Genomic DNA, 21,038 nt, shown 5'->3' with positions numbered 1-21,038 from the left:
TGTGTGTGTGTGCGCGTGAAGTATGTGTGTGTGCGCGAAGTGTGTGTGTGAGTGCATGTGTGTGTGTGAGTGTGTGTGCGGTGGCAGCGGGACCGAGTGGGGAGACCTGCTGTAGTGATCTGGTGTCTGCTGTAGCAGGTGTGTGTGTGTGTGTGTGTGTGTGTGTGTGTGTGTGAGGTGGCAGCGGGACCGAGTGGGGAGACCTGCTATAGTGATCTGGTGTCTGCTGTAGCAGGTGTGTGTCTGAGCGCTCGGCTGGCCCCTACCTTCTCAGATTTAGAGGAGGAAGCCTGTGACAGACGGACGAGATGGATTTCTCCTGAGGGATCCGATTAAAAAGGAAACACAGCTGTTTCCAAAGGAGAAGTCAAAAATATTGGTGGCTTGCATTCCACAGCCACAAGTTAGAAGGCCAGAGTATCTCTCTCTATCCCTCCTATTCCTCTTTACCTCACTGGTATGAGGGTTGAGGCTCAATGCTATTCCCATTGGAAACTCTGAGTAGACCACAATGCCGTTCAGTGGCTCAAAACAAGAGCACATGATCCGCTGATAAATCAGAGCAGCTCTAGTGTTCCCGTGTTGACTTGTATGTAAGCCCGTCTTTTGCTACACCATCTAAACACAGCAACGTGGTGAGGTACTAGGGACTAAAGAGAAACTAGGATAAGTTCTACAATAAGTACCTGCACTGGTCTGTCAGTAAAACCGTCAGCACGGTAGTCAACATACAACATGTCAACATTACATGAATATATTCCATGGAGTTCTCAAGCAATTCACCAGGGATCTGGACATGTTATACCAAATGACAGTTTTGGAGCCGTTTAAAAAAGGCTCTTTGGCTCCACACTCCTGCCTACTACTCAACAGAGCGAAACATGACATAGACATCACCATGGAGACCGACCACGACGGGAGGGTGGGTGGGGGGGGGATTCCTTTCCCTGCTTTGATACCGGCCATATGATTTAAAAACACACTCTGAACTGGACGGTCCCCACGAAAAACACTTAAGTGCGCCCATAAATCATGAGTTCCAACTTCCATCCCACCAGACGTGACAGGTCAGACAGAGACGGGACAGCAGAGAAGCTCAGCTCACACGTTTTTCTATTTTCTACTCATTAGCAGCCAGTGTTTAGAACACATTCCTTCCTAGGCCACAGGACCGGCATGTGAACATTGAACAATACGGGTTGTTTTGGTTCTGAGGGCAGGCAAACAGTCTGGAAGCAGCCGAGACAGTGAATTGATTAGTGAAAAGTGCCAGTGGGAGTGGGAGTATGATCTCCATCTCTCTCCTCAGTGCAAAGGGCTCACATCTCGCTTTGTTTTCATGCCCGTATCGTGTTTGGAAAGTCAGCCCCTCCGCTTGCCTGGCCCTCGTAAATTAGAAGAAAAAAATGAAAAAGCGGGGCTACTTGTAGAGGTTGAAGCGGTTGGAGTGTTTGGAGCACGCGGAAGCCCTGATTCTCCCCCGGGTTGTTGTTTCAGGCACGTCCTCTTTAGAGGTCGGACCGGGCTGGGAACACTGAAGGGTAGTGGTGGTCAACTCTGCCCTATCTCTACCCACAACGTCTTCCATTGAGTGTGGTGGAATCCTGACTCTTGCCACCTTCCAGGCCACAGAAACACTGACATCTGTGGCCTCAATGGGCTGGACCTCTCTGCTCTTTCTATCCAATCAATTGTGGCCTCAGTGGGCTGGATCCCTCTCTGCTCTTTCTATCCATGTCTCTGTCTTCCTGCTGCCACATCTAGGTGTGACCTCCTTTTGCTTTTTATTGGCTGGAGATAAATCCTGCTCTTTTCTGTGTTGGACAGCAAATGTGATTATTAGTTAGACATTTCACATACACAACTCTTCTTTAATGTCTGTCTCTACACAGCTCTTCTTTAATGTCCGTCTCTACACAACTCTTCTTTAATGTCTGTCTCTACACAACTCTTCTTTAATGTCCGTCTCTACACAACTCTTCTTTAATGTCCGTCTCTACACAACTCTTCTTTAATGTCCGTCTCTACACAACTCTTCTTTAATGTCCGTCTCTACACAACTCTTCTTTAATGTCCGTCTCTACACAACTCTTCTTTAATGTCCGTCTCTACTCAACTCTTCTTTAATGTCCGTCTCTACACAACTCTTCTTTAATGTCCGTCTCTACACAACTCTTCTTTAATGTCCGTCTCTACACAACTCTTCTTTAATGTCCGTCTCTACACAACTCTTCTTTAATGTCCGTCTCTACACAACTCTTCTTTAATGTCCGTCTCTACTCAACTCTTCTTTAATGTCCGTCTCTACACAACTCTTCTTTAATGTCCGTCTCTACTCAACTCTTCTTTAATGTCCGTCTCTACACAACTCTTCTTTAATGTCCGTCTCTACACAACTCTTCTTTAATGTCCGTCTCTACACAACTCTTCTTTAATGTCCGTCTCTACACAACTCTTCTTTAATGTCCGTGTCTACACAACTCTTCTTTAATGTCCGTCTCTACACAACTCTTCTTTAATGTCCGTCTCTACACAACTCTTCTTTAATGTCTGTCTCTACTCAACTCTTCTTTAATGTCCGTCTCTGTTGACTGAGCTTTATTGTTAGCCACATTATATGAAGTCTTGGTCATTCGGAAAGCTGCTTGGAATTGCGTGTCACAGAGTAACCAATATCCACCATCATATCCTCCCAGCAATCTAATGTCTATGTGTTTGAATACATCATCATAATAGAAATTCCATTTAAATACTTCCCTGAATCAATATGATATCAATGATATCAGTTGCAGTATGTCAAGCTTGAAAAGCAACAAAGGAGATTGACAACAAAAATACCTGAGGTGTGTATGCTCGAGTCTGTCTATGTGTAGGTGTACGAGCCTGCGTCTACACGTGTGTGTGTGTGTGTGTGTGTGTGTGTGTGTGTGTGTGTGTGTGTGTGTGTGTGTGTGTGTGTGTGTGTGTGTGTGTGTGTGTGTGTGTGTGTGTATCTGACGCACCGTCCGGGAGATCGGGAGGGCATGTATATGTGTGTGTGTGTGTATTTCACAGCTGCTTCGCGTCAACATACCAGCGCTGTGTTGATTCAAGACGCACTAACGCCACCTATTGCACCCAGGCGTCCATAAATCCTCAGAGGGAAAGGTGATAAAGACCTAAGGAGCAGGGGAACTCAGAGAGAAGGGTGATGCTGTTCTCACGCTCCCATTACTAGCCCCCCACCTCTGATTGGCTTAGGGAGCAGGTGAAAAGGGAATGAACCACTTGTTACATCAAATGAGTATATGATAATACAGTGAAGGAAAAAAGTATTTGATCACCTGCTGATTTTGTATGTTTGCCCACTGACAAAGAAATGATCAGTCTATAATTTTAATGGTAGGTTTATTTGAACAATGTGAGACAGAATAACAACAAAAAATCCAGAAAAACGCATGTCAAAAATGTTATAAAATGATTTGCATTTTAATGAGGGAAATAAGTATTTGACCCCTCTGCAAAACATGACTTAGTACTTGGTGGCAAAACCCTTGTTGGCAATCACAGAGGTCAGACGTTTCTTGTAGTTGGCCACCAGGTTTGCACACATCTCAGGAGGGATTTTGTCCCACTCCTGCTGTAGATCTTCTCCAAGTCATTAAGGTTTCGAGGCTGACGTTTGGCAACTCGAACCTTCAGCTCCCTCCACAGATTTTCTATGGGATTAAGGTCTGGAGACTGGCTAGGCCACTCCAGGACCTTAATGTGCTTCTTCTTGAGCCACTCCTTTGTTGCCTTGGCCGTGTGTTTTGGGTCATTGTCATGCTGGAATACCCATCCACGACCCACTTTCAATGCCCTGGCTGAGGGAAGGAGGTTCTCACCCAAGATTTGACGGTACATGGCCCCGTCCATCGTCCCTTTGATGCGGTGAAGTTGTCCTGTCCCCTTAGCAGAAAAACACCCCAAAAGCATGTTTCCACCTCCATGTTTGACGGTGGGGATGGTGTTCTTGGGGCCATAGGCAGCATTCCTCCTCCTCCAAACACGGCGAGTTGAGTTGATGGCAAAGAGCTCCATTTTGGTCTCATCTGACCACAACACTTTCACCCAGTTGTCCTCTGAATCATTCAGATGTTCATTGGTAAACTTCAGATGGGCATGTATATGTGCTTTCTTGAGCAAGAGGACCTTGCGGGCGCTGCAGGATTTCAGTCCTTCACGGCATAGTGTGTTTCCAATTGTTTTCTTGGTGACTATGGTCCCAGCTGCCTTGAGATCATTGACAAGATCCTCCCGTGTAGTTCTGGGCTGATTCCTCACCGTTCTCATGATCATTGCAACTCCACGAGGTGAGATCTTGCATGGAGCCCCAGGCCGATGGAGATTGACAGTTATTTTGTGTTTCTTCCATTTGCGAATAATCGCACCAACTGTTGTCACCTTCTCACCAAGCTGCTTGGCGATGGTCTTGTAGCCCATTCCAGCCTTGTGTGGGTCTACAATCTTGTCCCTGACATCCTTGGAGAGCTCTTTGGTCTTGGCCATGGTGGAGAGTTTGGAATCTGATTGATTGATTGCTTCTGTAGACAGGTGTCTTTTTTACAGGTAACAAGCTGCGGTTAGGAGCACTTCCTTTAAGAGTGTGCTCCTAATCTCAGCTCGTTACATATATAAAAGACACCTGGAAGCCAGAAATCTTTCTGATTGAGAGGGGGTCAAATACTTATTCCCCTCATTAAAATGCAAATCAATTTATAACATTTTTGACGTGATTTTCTGGATTTTGTTGTTGTTATTCTGTCTCTCACTGTTCAAATAAACCTACCATTAACATTATAGACTGATCATTTCTTTGTCAGTGGGCAAACGTACAAAATCAGCAGGGGATCAAAAACGTTTTCCCTCACTGTATATATAACAGTATATAATAATATATATAATAGTATATAATAATATATATACTGCTCAAAAAAATAAAGGGAACACTAAAATAACACATCCTAGATCTGAATGAATGAAATAATCTTATTAAATACTTTTTTCTTTACATAGTTGAATGTGCTGACAACAAAATCACACAAAAATAATCAATGGAAATCCAATTTATCAACCCATGGAGGTCTGGATTTGGAGTCACACTCAAAATTAAAGTGGAAAACCACACTACAGGCTGATCCAACTTTGATGTAATGTCCTTAAAACAAGTCAAAATGAGGCTCAGTAGTGTGTGTGGCCTCCACGTGCCTGTATGACCTCCCTACAACGCCTGGGCATGCTCCTGATGAGGTGGCGGATGGTCTCCTGAGGGATCTCCTCCCAGACCTGGACTAAAGCATCTGCCAACTCCTGGACAGTCTGTGGTGCAACGTGGCGTTGGTGGATGGAGCGAGACATGATGTCCCAGATGTGCTCAATTGGATTCAGGTCTGGGGAACGGGCGGGCCAGTCCATAGCATCAATGCCTTCCTCTTGCAGGAACTGCTGACACACTCCAGCCACATGAGGTCTAGCATTGTCTTGCATTAGGAGGAACCCAGGGCCAACCGCACCAGCATATGGTCTCACAAGGGGTCTGAGGATCTCATCTCGGTACCTAATGGCAGTCAGGCTACCTCTGGCGAGCACATGGAGGGCTGTGCGGCCCCCCAAAGAAATGCCACCCCACACCATGACTGACCCACCGCCAAACCGGTCATGCTGGAGTGTGTTGCAGGCAGCAGAACGTTCTCCACGGCGTCTCCAGACTCTGTCACGTCTGTCACATGTGCTCAGTGTGAACCTGCTTCATCTGTGAAGAGCACAGGGCGCCAGTGGCGAATTTGCCAATCTTGGTGTTCTCTGGCAAATGCCAAACGTCCTGCACGGTGTTGGGCTGTAAGCACAACCCCCACCTGTGGACGTCGGGCCCTCATACCACCCTCATGGAGTCTATTTCTGACCGTTTGAGCAGACACATGCACATTTGTGGCCTGCTGGAGGTCATTTTGCAGGGCTCTGGCAGTGCTCCTCCTTGCACAAAGGCGGAGGTAGCGGTCCTGCTGCTGGGTTGTTGCCCTCCTACGGCCTCCTCCACGTCTCCTGATGTACTGGCCTGTCTCCTGGTAGCGCCTCCATGCTCTGGACACTACGCTGACAGACACAGCAAACCTTCTTGCCAAAGCTCGCATTGATGTGCCATCCTGGATGAGCTGCACTACCTGAGCCACTTGTGTGGGTTGTAGACTCCGTCTCATGCTACTACTGGAGTGAAAGCACCGCCAGCATTCAAAAGTGACCAAAACATCAGCCAGGAAGCATAGGAACTGAGAAGTGGTCTGTGGTCCCCACCTGCAGAACCACTGCTTTATTTGGGGTGTCTTGCTAATTGCCTATAATTTCCACCTGTTGTCTATTCCATTTGCACAACAGCATGTGAAATTTATTGTCAATCAGTGTTGCTTCCTAAGTGGACAGTTTGATTTCACAGAAGTGTGATTGACTTGGAGTTACATTGTGTTGTTTAAGTGTTCCCTTTATTTTTTTGAGCAGTGTAGTATAGTATATAATAATATATATAATAGTATATAATAATATATATATAAGAATTTATATAATTGTATATAATAATAACTCATGTAGAAAACAATCCAAAGTTTCTATCACCAGACTGGGTCACTCCTATCTGTGTTGCTGACCTGGGGAATCCCACACACACACAGACACACGCACACACAGACACACACAGACACACACACACACGCACACACATACACACACAGACACACACAGACACACACACACACACACACAGACACACACACACACACACACACACACAGACACACGCACACACAGACACACACAGACACACACACAGACACACACACAGACACACACACACACACGCACACACAGACACACACAGACACACACACAGACACACGCACACACAGACACACACAGACACACACACACAGACACACACACACACAGACACACACAGACACACGCACACACAGACACACACAGACACACACACAGACACACACACAGACACACACACACACACGCACACACAGACACACACAGACACACACACAGACACACGCACACACAGACACACACAGACACAGACACACACAGACACACACACACACAGACACACACAGACACACGCACACACAGACACACAGACACACACACACACACACACACACACACACACACAGACACACACACAGACACACACACACACACGCACACACAGACACACACAGACACACACAGACACACACACACACACAGACACACACACACACACACAGACACACGCACACACAGACACACACAGACACACACACAGACACACACACAGACACACACACGCACACACAGACACACACAGACACACACACAGACACACGCACACACAGACACACACAGACACACACACACAGACACACACACACACAGACACACACAGACACACGCACACACAGACACACACAGACACACACACAGACACACACACAGACACACACACACACACGCACACACAGACACACACAGACACACACACAGACACACGCACACACAGACACACACAGACACAGACACACACAGACACACACACACACAGACACACACAGACACACGCACACACAGACACACAGACACACACACACACACACACACACACACACACTCTCATTCCTCACTAAAGCCCTTTCTTAGAGAAACACCAAGGGTCAGAAGGTCAGAGCAGAAGCAGGTCTACTCTATTCTCTTCTTGGCCTCTGCCACCATTGCAACAGTTCAGAGAATGAGCCTTAAGGGAGTTTTAGGCCTGTCCTCGAGGCATATCAGAGCAAACATTCCCGCATGCCTGCACACAACGTGAAAAATGTGAGAAGAGCGGGCTTGTAATCAGATGTTCCATCGCGGTACTCACCGCTCCTCGACAGATCGTTAACTGCCGGAGTGTGCCGTGTCTAAAGCTTTTATCTCGTTCCGCTCACCGCGGTCCCATCCCACGTCGTCCCACCGGGAATAGGAATGTTCATAGAATTTTCAGAGAAGGAATTTGGGGGGAAAAAAGAACGTAGCATGGCATTCTTTTCACGTATAGCGACCAATCGTGACAGCCATCTTGTCAAGTGAGAGAGTAATGGCGTGAGAGGGAGCGATACCATCGGGTGGTTTAAGAGTAGTGTGTGACAGAAACTTCTTCAAGTGTAAACGGAATGCCCTCTTAAAAAGTGTTATCTTTCGACCTTAGGGTCATCTCATCTCGGTGTGTGTGTGTGTGTGTGTGTGTGTGTGTGTGTGTGTGCGCGTACGTGCGGAAGATTCAAAGTTTTCTCTGAGGTATTTCCTGCACGTAGATCTACTGAAGCACAGAAAGTAGGCTTTTTAGGCAGCTGAATTTAATAAAGTTTTAAAACAAGGGGATGAATTCAATGAACAAACCGTAAACACCACGTTTGCTTTCATATGTTTTACGAATCAACATGCTTCCACTTTAACACGGGACGAATGAAGTTCCAATGAAGTGCCTAAGACACACAAACGATTCTGCATATTGAGTTACCGTTTTTTTTAAAGAGCTTCCTTTTCAGCTGTTTGCACGGTACCGTTTTTTTTTTAAAGAGCTTCCTTTTCAGCTGCTTGGACGGTACCGTTTTTTTTAAAGAGCTTCCTTTTCAGCTGTTTGCACGGTAAGGTTTTTTTTTTAAAGAGCTTCCTTTTCAGCTGCTTGGACGGTACCGTTTTTTTTAAAGAGCTTCATTTTCAGCTGTTTGGACGGTACCGTTTTTTTAAAGAGCTTCCTTTTCAATTGTTTGGATGCTACCGTTTTTTTAAAGAGCTTCATTTTCAGCTGTTTGGACAGTACCGTTTTTTTTTTAAAGAGCTTCCTTTTCAGCTGTTTGGACGGTACCGTTTTTTTTTTAAAAAGCTTCCTTTTCAGATGTTTGGACGGTACTGGTTATCAGGCTCTTTGGCAAAACATATGGCCACTTTATAGAAACAAACAGTTTGATGGAAGAAACATCTCCAGAGTCCGGTTGTTATAGCTTTTCCATCTGTCTATACAGAACACTATTACAGAGTCACAGTAGGTGTTAAAGTAGAACTCCATCTACTCCTTTTGTTGTGTTTTTTTTTCAACAGCTATTAGTTTCACTCAACTTCATGGCTTAGAAACAGTCATTTAAATCCATGGCAGCATATCTCAAATTCTTCACTTAATTTTATCCTTAAAAACCTTGAACACAAAGCAGGAAGGACGTTGCTTTTGTTTAGGGGGTCCACGGGAAGCCGTTTAAAGACTTTCACGGGTATTGGATAAAGCCACCCATGAAATCAAACAATTAACTCTTTGATCGTTCCCAACTAACTATTTTATAATGCCAGAGTTTTGTGACATATTCTGTTGCAAAAAGAACACAGATTACCTGAGATTTAGCTGATCAGAAATGCACCCAGGGATCGTAAAACAGGAAAAACATTTAAAAAGGCTTGGATTGCTAGAGTAAGCCTGGGATTGTATAGACACAGTTAATCTCCTAAACCCCCCCTTGAAAACCCTCAGTTTCCCAGGTCACCTTTCAAGTGTGAGAGGCAGGCTGGTGGTTCGCTAACGCCCGACGCGGGTGGCTGTTGACTTAGATAAGAGGGGCACTGATGGCTCCTCCATTGCAGTTCAACAGTATGTGGACAGGGGATGAAGGTAGGCCGTACCAGGGAGGGTGCAACTCCTCCAAACAGAGATGGATTTTACCCTTATTTACTGGAAGTCCCCCCTGTAGAGGATCTCATAGAGAGAGTTAGGAGGAGAAACGAGAGATGGGAATTTTTGGTAACATCTCATGCCAAGTAAGGCTCAGGAAGACCTTCAGCCGTCTGTGAGGCTCAGCGAATCCATCAGAAATAAGTTGGACATGACAAAAGAACAACATTTGAAGTTCCAGTTCCAGCAGCACACATACTAAACCAGTTCCATCAGCACACATACTAAACCAGTTCCATCAGCACACATACTAAACCAGTTCCAACAGCACACATACTAAACCAGTTCCATCAGCACACATACTAAACCAGTTCCAACAGCACACATTACTAAACCAGTTCCAACAGCACACATACTAAACCAGTTCCATCAGCACACATATTAAACCAGTTCCATCAGCACACATACTAAACCAGTTCCATCAGCACACATACTAAACCAGTTCCATCAGCACACATACTAAACCAGTTCCATCAGCACACATACTAAACCAGTTCAAATAGGACATTTCTGTACATTCATGAGTCTGGCTGAAGACTATTGGACACAGCAGCCATATCCTAAATGAAAAGCGAATTGACTATGTGCGTGTTTTTAGACCATGTTCTCCTCTTCTGGTCAGAAAACCCTTTGACGTTTTCAAAGGAAAATTACACATCTGTGGTTTAGAATACTTCTTTCACAGAACAGGTGAACCACTCACTTTCTAGGAGACCAAAATGATAGCTCACTTCAATGGAATGCCTTGGTTGACCTCTTTTTCTCACAGGAATGAAGCTATTATCTTCAATAGCATCTTCAGGCTGACTAGCGCTGCCACCGACCGACCGACCAACCGTGGCTACTACACAACGGAGCATTAAGACAAGTCTGGGTTGGTGGTGCGACACCATGTGGCTCGTATTGTACATAATGTAGTGTAACACACCAGGGTAGGCTACCAACCAGGCAAATAGAGTGATGACCATGATCAACACTCGGTTTCAGTGAATGAGGGGGAGGCAAAGGAAGGGATGTTTCTGTTAACCTAATTTAAGTTATTTCCTTTTACTTGTCATGAGTCAATATGGGTTGTTGGCATAAGCGATACTTTCAACGAGCGGATGACCAAACAAGACCTAACTATGAATCACTGACGAGGAACAGAGCGTCTGCTTACCACAGACAGGTGCTGTAGCAGAGTTAAGGGACTCCTAAATCCATGAACCCCCATAGGAAAACCCACAACGAGCCCTCTATCAGTAGAGCTGGTGTACAGTGGATCAGTTGAGGCCTACAATGCAAAAGTAAAAGTCCATCACCACTTTTTCCAACACCTATCAGATCCGATGATTGTCCCTATACGATACACATGCTAAAGGCAGGCTTTAAAGAAACAAGACCACCCAGGCAGTAAGCGGCATCCTGTAGTCTATGTTTCTCGGCCATCCGTCAGGAAACAGTCAAATACTGAGCTACTGAGCATTAAAAACTGATCAGATTATACACAGTAGTCGTACAATACTTTATTTGCAAAGCAGACGGAGCGCCTTGGCCTGTCTAGCATTAATTAGAATCACATTCAAGGAGGAAGCCATCTTCTCCAAGGCAGTAAGTAAGTAGCAGGACTCTGTGTTCTATTGGGATGGTAACCTAATCCCTGGGTACTATGTACTGGATGGGAACTGATGTACCGGAGATGATTAATTGAATTGGATATGCAGATGTGCAAGAGCAGCAAAACCAAAACTAACTGTGATTCGAAACGACTTAAGACACTCCCAAATCAAAATGGATTCAAATCCAATTTGAATGGTCACATACATGGTCACATGTTATTGCGAGTGTAGAGAAAAATGCTTGTGTTCCTAGCTCCAACAGTGCAGTAGTATCTAACAATTCACAACAATACACACAAATCTAAAAGTAAAACAATGGAATTAATAAATATATAAATATTAGAGTGAGCAATGTCGGAGTGGCATTGACTAAAATACAGTAGAATAGAAGACAGTATATACATATGAGATGAGTAATGCAGTATGTAAACATTATTAACATTAACCCAACAATTTCACTGTTGAACACTCCAGAGGACGATAAATAAGGAAGCTCTTGCAGTGTAGTTTGTGACATGCTCTACTTTCAGCTTATCACTTCCCACTGGGGACAGACATCAGTTCAACATCTAGTTTTGATTTACATTTGGTTGAGTTGTCAACTAACGTGAAATCAACAAAAACAATTCTCCATGTCATTGGATTTAGGTTAAAAGTTGGATGAAAAAATACGAAATTCCCTTACATTGATTACTTTTTGCAAATCCAATCAGCTTTCTACGTTGATTCAACGTCATCAAATTGATTTTGGGGGGGTTGAAATGCCATGGAAATACTATTGATTCAACCAGTTTTTGCCCAGTGGATTGTTGAATTTTGTGGTTAGGCAGGCTTGAGTTCAAAAAACTTTGACAAGAGCCACATACTTAAAAAAAAATCGTTCTTAGGACACTTCCATAGTATTTTCATTTACAATAATGTCAATATTCAAAAAATGTCATCCATCAAGCTTAGCAGCATTGACAGGATAGCAGGGGTTGGAGCCAAAATTATTTTCTAATCATTCTGTTCAGAACCGCTATTTATTTCATTCCATTCCAGTGTACTGACCAGAAAAGAAAGTTCTGAACCGGTTCGAACCCAAAAAAAAGGAACAGTTCATATAGTTCCTAGTTTTTCTGTGAAATCAACCGTTTTTACGAAATGGCTCATTAATTCACTCAACCCATTAGCACAGATAAAGAAGATTGCTATGCAACACATAAGCTAGTTGTTTACATGTTTGATTGGTCAGAGAGCAAGAAGATGGCACATGGCTTGAGCTATTATTAGCATTATGACTTCACTCAATTATGTTTAACTAGGCAAGTCAGTTAAGAACAAATTGTTATTTACAATTACAACCTACCCCAGCCAAACCCGGGCGACGCTGGGCCAATTGTGCTCTGCCCTATGGGACTCCCAATCACAGTTGGTTATGATACAACCTGGAATCGAACCAGGGTCTGTAATGACACCTCTTAGCACTAAGATGCAGTGTCTTAGACCACTGGGCCACTCAGAAGCACATACTAGACATTAGGAATATTTTTGGAACCAAAAATGACATTATTAACCTGTTCTCAAGATTTTAAAATAACGGTTCTGTTACGGACACTACAGATCACTTCCGTTCCTAATCAAAAACCTATATTTTTCAGTTTTTGGTTAAGTTCCCTGAACTGGTTCCAACCCCTGCCAGAGAGTCTGTTAATCTTCATGCAGTCTGTTTAGACAGGCTCTGTAAACACTCCCGAGGCTAATGGAAGGAATGACCGTGGGCTTTCATGTTAAAGCGTTTATGATTAAAGTATCTCTTTATTGTCTGGGGTTTAATTAAGTAAATCTAGCAAAGCAACAAACAATGCAACACAGTTTACACATTAAACCGTAACTTGTAGGCTATGGGGTGAATCCATTTGAATTCAATCACTTTTTGACAGTACCCCCTTTTGATTTGAACAAATCCTTCTATACATATTTGCCCATTGTAGAAGTGGTCAGAAAGGGACTTTTTGGATAAAAGCTGCTTAAAGTTGACCTATTTTTGCCTACAACACCCATACCATATTCACATACATGTATGTTGTAGCTTAGACCCTGTTTTACATTGTTTGAGGTTGTGGTGTTGTGCCTGCCATCGGTTGATACACAACTTGCTCTTGAATACAAGGTGTCATGATTTGGCTGATAAATGTAATAAAAATGTAATCTTTCAAATGGTACCACAAAGATGGTTGGAGGTCCACACATCAGAGAAGGTTGACATGAATGGGAATATCTGTTGTTTTAAATTATACTGTCAATCCTCCATAGGAAACCTATTGAAATCATAGAAATACAGACAATAAAATAGAAATAACAATTTAAGTTGACATTCGACAATGGGTGGACCGGCAGACATCTTTGTGGTAGTATTTTAATTCAATTTAAATTTTAATGGTGTAACCAGCTAAATTGCAGTGGTCTGAAGGAATAGGTCCATTCTAAGAAACATATTTCTATGATTGAATGGACGGCCACCCTGTATTCAAGAGCATGATATTTCTCTACCTATGGCTGGCACAACACAAAAACCTTAGATGATGTAAAGTAGGGTCTAAGCTACAACATCTATGAATATGAAACAAATCTGAGTTTAGGCGTTTTTAGATACGCTGATTGACAATAAAGGTTTAAAAAAATGTCAGTTTTCAAGAAATTATAATATTGTTTGACAACCCTGTTTGTAAGCTTCGAAATTATATAAAATTCAACCGTTTATCTTTTCCTGTGATGAAGAAAATGAAGTCTCATGGTCTGGAGGGGTATGCAACAAGGGTGAACTTTGGGCACCTTTATCTCCTGAATGTTTTGGCATTCATGTCCAACAAGTCACTTTCTGACCACCTCTCCATTGGGCCGCCTCTCCATTGGGCCGCCTCTCCATGTATGGAAAGTATTTTTTTTATCAAAAGGGACGCTGTCAAGAAATGACTGAATTCAAATGGATTTACCCCATGGCCAATGCCAAATATAGCTGTACACAAATACCAGTGTGCTGGTAGTTGATTCTTGTATTTATACTGAACAAAAATATAAACGCAACATGTAAAGTGTTGGCCCCATGTTTCATGAGCTGAAATAAAAGATCCCAGAAATGTTCCATATGCACAAAAAGCTTATTTCTCTCAAATTATGTGCAAAAATTTGATTACATCCCTGTTAGTGAGCATTTTTCATTTGCCAAGAAAATCCATCCACCTGACAGGTGTGGCATATCAGGAAGCTAATTATACAGCATGATCATTATACAGGTGCACCTTGTGCTGGGGACAATAAAAGGCCACTCTAAAATGTGCAGTTTTGTCACACAACACAATGCCACAGATGTCTCAAGTTTTCAGGGAGCATGAAATTAGCATGTTGACTGCAGGAATGTCCACCAGAGCTGTTGCCAGATAATTTAATATTTGGCAGTACATCCAGCCGGCCTCACAACCCAAGACCACATGTAACCACGCCAGCCCAGGACTTCCACATCCGGCTTCTTCACCTTGCGGGATTGTCTGAGACCAGCCACCTGGACAGCTGATGAAACTGTGGAGTATTTCTGTCTGTAATAAAGCACTTTTGTGGGGAAAAACTCATTCTGACTGGCTGGGCCTGGCTCCCAAGTGGGTGTGTCTATGCCCTCCCAGGCCACACATGGCTGTGCCCCTGACCAGTCATGTGAAATCCATATATTAGGGCATAATGAACTTATTTCAATTGACTGATTTCCTTATATTAACTGTTACTCATTAAAATCGTTGAAATTGTTGCATGTTGCGTTTATATGTTTGTTCAGTATAGTTTGCTATGGATACGTTTTCAATTTTTATCCCTCAGACATGGAATCATGGAACCGATTTCACAACAGGCTTCAGCATTTGGACTAAATTAATCTATTTATCCCTGTGCATCAATTATCATTGAGCGTAAAGTCCATAGGCAACACGGTATTAAAAAAAACATTTAATCGTTTTAGTGTTTTACCACTGAAGAGGACTGAGAAGAGTTCAGAGGAAAACATTCCGTGGTTCGTGAGAGCGCGCGAAATTGTGCATGCGTCGACGGCCCAAAACAGGCTCATCCGAACACCTGTAATTCACACGTAGTCTGCAAATACACTATAGGATGTCGATCTATTGTTGAACCACTGGAGAAGCATAATATTCGCGAAACTGCTTTTTACGCACGATCATATGTGTCCAACTGTTACATGATTTGCCCCCTATTATCTCCAAATTGAGTTAAATTACTATAAGGTTAAATAAATTACATTTGTAAGGATAATTGTATAGCTTACCCAGATTGACAAAACTCATCACCATGTCGGCGTCATTTAGGAAGGCATTCTCCTGATGTTTTGCTAAACGGGGACCTTGGGTGGTGTACAAGGACTGGTACTGTTCCAACATGCCCTCCACTTCGTTTTTCTCCTCGCTTGATATCGTATTGTAAAGATCCAGCATGAAGAGCGGAGCGGAGTTATACTTTCCATGTGACAGATGAGGTCTGGGTCTGTGTGGAAGTCCAAGGATTGAGAGGATCTCCTTCTGCATCTCTCTCTTTTCGTGTGTCCGCAACCGCCGGTGAATGAAACTCGGGTGCACCTCGTTGTTCCCATCGAATAAATAATTGCTACCTGCAATAAGGAACATGCAATAAGCGCTCCACCACAACCCCACAAAGGCAAACCAACAGCTTGTCATTGTATGTCCAGTTTGTAGTCAGAGTGTCTCTGACCAGCCGTTTCAATAATATCCTATGTCCAATATATTGTCAATCTTTTGCGCGTAAACTGTCTTCAAATGCGCTCCTTGTTCTCACTGAAAGAAGCTTAAGTAGCTCCTTTAAAAGTAATAGAAAATCATTTACGCATTATGCAACACTATCCAATATTTTTTCGTTGTAAAATTGGTACGCCTATTCATTATTTCTGGTTCTGAAAAGTCTACATCAAGTTGACAGCCCGGCTGTAAATGTACTTCTGAGCGCTTCGGTAAGTCCAAATCAGACCCAGTCAAAAGTCAACGTTACATTCCAAGTTTTCTGGTAAAATAATAAAAACTACTCTGACAGAAACCATTTTACTTTAGTGTATGTATTTAACTCTTAAATAAAATATTTTCCAAAGTTGCGTAGAAGAAATGACCCCTTAACTTGAAGTTTCCCAAATTCCACCGGTTGAGCTGTGTATCTGCCGCGTGTGTGTGACAGTTGTTCTGGGTAACGGGCATTAGCAGGTAGTAAAGCGCGTGCGTGTGGCCACTGTACACGCCCAGTTAGTGCGCACAGAGGCAGAGGAGAGGTGGGGCTTTGGGGACAATTAGATCACCATAAAGTTGATGACATATTGGTTTTTATGTAGAAAGTGCCCATCATAAGCTGTACATATTTTCATACTTACAAATACTTTAATTCATATGTATGACCATTTTCCAGCACGTGTATAGTAGCAGTAACATATGCACCAAATGTAAAACTATCTCTGCCAAAAAAATGGTGATCTATAGTATTCGATTAGGTTAGACAGGTCAAAGCAGTCCATTTTTTTTACGTTGTTAAAGGGTTTTAGCCACTTAAAGGTCCTCTAGGATTTTCTTTAGGGAACTCTAGTCCGTTTGGAAATAATATCATCTTGGTTATGCACGACCCCTGACGATGAAATGAAAAACAGCAACATCTCAGACACGTTATGTTATTATTTTGTATCATCCTTATTATTATAATATTTATGCCTTTGAGCAAATTAAATCATATTGTGATCCAAGTTTGCTTAATGACCCCGTCAACAGACAGACTTCAATACGACACGATGCTCAAAATAACACTATATTCCTATGGATTTCTAATACACCAGACAATTATTTTTTACATATATACAACTGGTTGTCTGGATCCTGGATGCTGATTGGACGAGCAGCGTTCCATGCCTTGCTGTATTGGCCGTCACAGACACACCTATTCCTGCTAACAGTTCGAACTTTATCACTGCGCCTCCAGTGATAAACGATCCAAGTTACTGTCCCAATAATTGATTGTATTTATCTCAACTCGTGTAATATTTCCCCTTGCTTCCAGCCTAGCATTTAGTTTGGTACAGCGGGGGTTAATATAAGCCTAGCATTTAGTTTGGTATAGCGGGGTTAATATAAGCCTAACATTTAGTTTGGTACAGCGGGGGTTAATATAAGCATTTAGTTTGGTACATTGTGGTTAAAATAAGCATTTAGTTTAGTACATTGTGGTTAATATAAGCATTTAGTTTGGTACATTGTGGTTAATATAAGCATTTAGTTTGGTACAGCAAGGGTTAATATAAGCCTAGCATGTAGTTTGGTACAGCGGGGGTTAATATAAGCATTTAGTTTGGTACATTGTGGTTAATATAAGCATTTAGTTTGGTACATTGGGGTTAATATAAGCATTTAGTTTGGTACAGCGGGGGGTTAATATAAGCATTTAGTTTGGTACAGCGGGGGGTTAATATAAGCCTAGCATTTAGTTTGGTACAGTGGGGGTTAATATAAGCCTAGCATTTAGTTTGGTACAGCAAGGGTTAATATAAGCCTAGCATTTAGTTTGGTACAGCGAGGGTTAATATAAGCCTAACATTTAGTTTGGTACAGCGGGGGTTAATATAAGCCTAGCATTTAGTTTGGTACAGCGAGGGTTAATATAAGCCTAACATTTAGTTTGGTACAGCGGGGGTTAATATAAGCCTAGCATTTAGTTTGGTACAGCGAGGGTTAATATAAACCTAGCATTTAGTTTGGTACAGTGGGGGTTAATATAAGCCTAGCATTTAGTTTGGTACAGCGGGGGTTAATATAAGCCTAACATTTAGTTTGGTACAGCGGGGGTTAATATAAGCCTAGCATTTAGTTTGGTACAGCGGGGGTTAATATAAGCCTAGCATTTAGTTTGGTACAGTGGGGGTTAATATAAGCCTAGCATTTAGTTTGGTACAGCAAGGGTTAATATAAGCATTTAGTTTGGTACAGCGGGGGTTAATATAAGCCTAGCATTTAGTTTGGTACAGCGGGGGTTAATATAAGCCTAGCATTTAGTTTGGTACAGCGGGGGTTAATATAAGCCTAGCATTTAGTTTGGTACAGCGGGGGTTAATATAAGCCTAGCATTTAGTTTGGTACAGCAAGGGTTAATATAAGCCTAGCATTTAGTTTGGTACAGCGGGGGTTAATATAAGCCTAGCATTTAGTTTGGTACAGCGAGGGTTAATATAAGCCTAGCATTTAGTTTGGTACAGCGGGGGTTAATATAAGCCTAGCATTTAGTTTGGTACAGCGGAGGTTAATATAAGCCTAGCATTTAGTTTGGTACAGCGGGGGGTTAATATAAGCCTAGCATTTAGTTTGGTACAGCGGGGGTTAATATAAGCCTAGCATTTAGTTTGGTACAGCGGGGGGTTAATATAAGCCTAGCATTTAGTTTGGTACAGCGGGGGTTAATATAAGCCTAGCATTTAGTTTGGTACAGCGGGGGGTTAATATAAGCCTAGCATTTAGTTTGGTACAGCGGGGGTTAATATAAGCCTAGCATTTAGTTTGGTACAGCAAGGGTTAATATAAGCCTAGCATTTAGTTTGGTACAGTGGGGGTTAATATAAGCCTAGCATTTAGTTTGGTACAGTGGGGGTTAATATAAGCCTAGCATTTAGTTTGGTACAGCAAGGGTTAATATAAGCCTAGCATTTAGTTTGGTACAGCGGGGGGTTAATATAAGCCTAGCATTTAGTTTGGGACAGCGGGGGTTAATATAAGCCTAGCATTTAGTTTGGTACAGCAAGGGTTAATATAAGCCTAGCATCTAGTTTGGTACAGTCGGTGTTAATATAAGCCTAGCATTTAGTTTGGTACAGCAAGGGTTAATATAAGCTTAGCATTTAGTTTGGTACAGTGGGGGTTAATATAAGCCTAGCATTTAGTTTGGTACAGCAAGGGTTAATATAAGCCTAGCATTTAGTTTGGTACAGCGGGGTGTTAATATAAGCCTAGCATTTAGTTTGGTACAGCAAGGGTTAATATAAGCCTAGCATTTAGTTTGGTACAGTGGGGGTTAATATAAGCCTAGCATTTAGTTTGGTACTGCAAGGGTTAATATAAGCCTAGCATTTAGTTTGGTACAGCGGGGGTTAATATAAGCATTTAGTTTGGTACATTGTGGTTAATATAAGCATTTAGTTTGGTACAGCAAGGGTTAATATAAGCATTTAGTTTGGTACAGCAAGGGTTAATATAAGCCTAGCATTTAGTTTGGTACAGCGGGGGTTAATATAAGCATTTAGTTTGGTACATTGTGGTTAATATAAGCATTTAGTTTGGTACATTGTGGTTAATATAAGCATTTAGTTTGGTACAGCGGGGGGTTAATATAAGCCTAGCATTTCGTTTGGTACAGCGGGGCTTAATATAAGCCTAGCATTTAGTTTGGTACAGCGGGGGTTAATATAAGCCTAGCATTTAGTTTGGTACAGCGGGGGTTAATATAAGCCTAGCATTTAGTTTGGTACAGCGAGGGTTAATATAAGCCTAGCATTTAGTTTGGTACAGCGGGGGTTAATATAAGCATTTAGTTTGGTACATTGTGGTTAATATAAGCATTTAGTTTGGTACATTGTGGTTAATATAAGCATTTAGTTTGGTACAGCGGGGGGTTAATATAAGCCTAGCATTTAGTTTGGTACAGCGGGGGTTAATATAAGCCTAGCATTTAGTTTGGTACAGCGGGGGTTAATATAAGCCTAGCATTTAGTTTGGTACAGCAGGGGTTAATATAAGCCTAGCATTTAGTTTGGTACAGCGAGGGTTAATATAAGCCTAGCATTTAGTTTGGTACAGCGGGGGTTAATATAAGCCTAGCATTTAGTTTGGTACAGCGAGGGTTAATATAAGCCTAGCATTTAGTTTGGTACAGCGGGGCTTAATATAAGCCTAGCATTTAGTTTGGTACAGCGAGGGTTAATATAAGCCTAGCATTTAGTTTGGTACAGCGGGGCTTAATATAAGCCTAGCATTTAGTTTGGTACAGCGAGGGTTAATATAAGCCTAGCATTTAGTTTGGTACAGCGGGGGTTAATATAAGCCTAGCATTTAGTTTGGTACAGCGGGGGTTAATATAAGCCTAGCATTTAGTTTGGTACAGCGGGGGTTAATATAAGCCTAGCATTTAGTTTGGTACAGCGAGGGTTAATATAAGCCTAGCATTTAGTTTGGTACAGCGGGGGTTAATATAAGCCTAGCATTTAGTTTGGTACAGCGGGGGGTTAATATAAGCCTAGCATTTAGTTTGGTACAGCGGGGGTTAATATAAGCCTAGCATTTAGTTTGGTACAGCAAGGGTTAATATAAGCCTAGCATTTAGTTTGGTACAGTGGGGGTTAATATAAGCCTAGCATTTAGTTTGGTACAGTGGGGGTTAATATAAGCCTAGCATTTAGTTTGGTACAGCAAGGGTTAATATAAGCCTAGCATTTAGTTTGGTACAGCGGGGGTTAATATAAGCCTAGCATTTAGTTTGGTACAGCGGGGTGTTAATATAAGCCTAGCATTTAGTTTGGTACAGCAAGGGTTAATATAAGCCTAGCATTTAGTTTGGTACAGTGGGGGTTAATATAAGCCTAGCATTTAGTTTGGTACTGCAAGGGTTAATATAAGCCT

The 21,038-nt window shown here is 42.5% G+C and overlaps 1 protein-coding gene across 1 annotated transcript in view; it reads right to left on the bottom strand.

Annotated features, from left to right (window-relative positions):
* The window catches only part of LOC115149905 (bone morphogenetic protein 7-like), a 58,580-nt gene extending 42,513 nt beyond the window's left edge, over positions 1 to 16,067 (bottom strand). The window contains exon 1 of the mRNA XM_029692705.1: positions 15,662 to 16,067. Coding sequence (XP_029548565.1) covers positions 15,662 to 16,067 — 406 coding nt within the window. The remainder of the gene's footprint in view (positions 1 to 15,661) is intronic.
* Positions 16,068 to 21,038: the final 4,971 nt, after the last annotated feature.

This window comes from Salmo trutta, chromosome 2, assembly GCF_901001165.1.
Source record: "Salmo trutta chromosome 2, fSalTru1.1, whole genome shotgun sequence".
Lineage (NCBI taxonomy): Eukaryota > Metazoa > Chordata > Actinopteri > Salmoniformes > Salmonidae > Salmo > Salmo trutta.
Note: the sequence above shows the minus strand (reverse complement) of the source record. Positions and strands in the feature narration are given on the sequence as shown.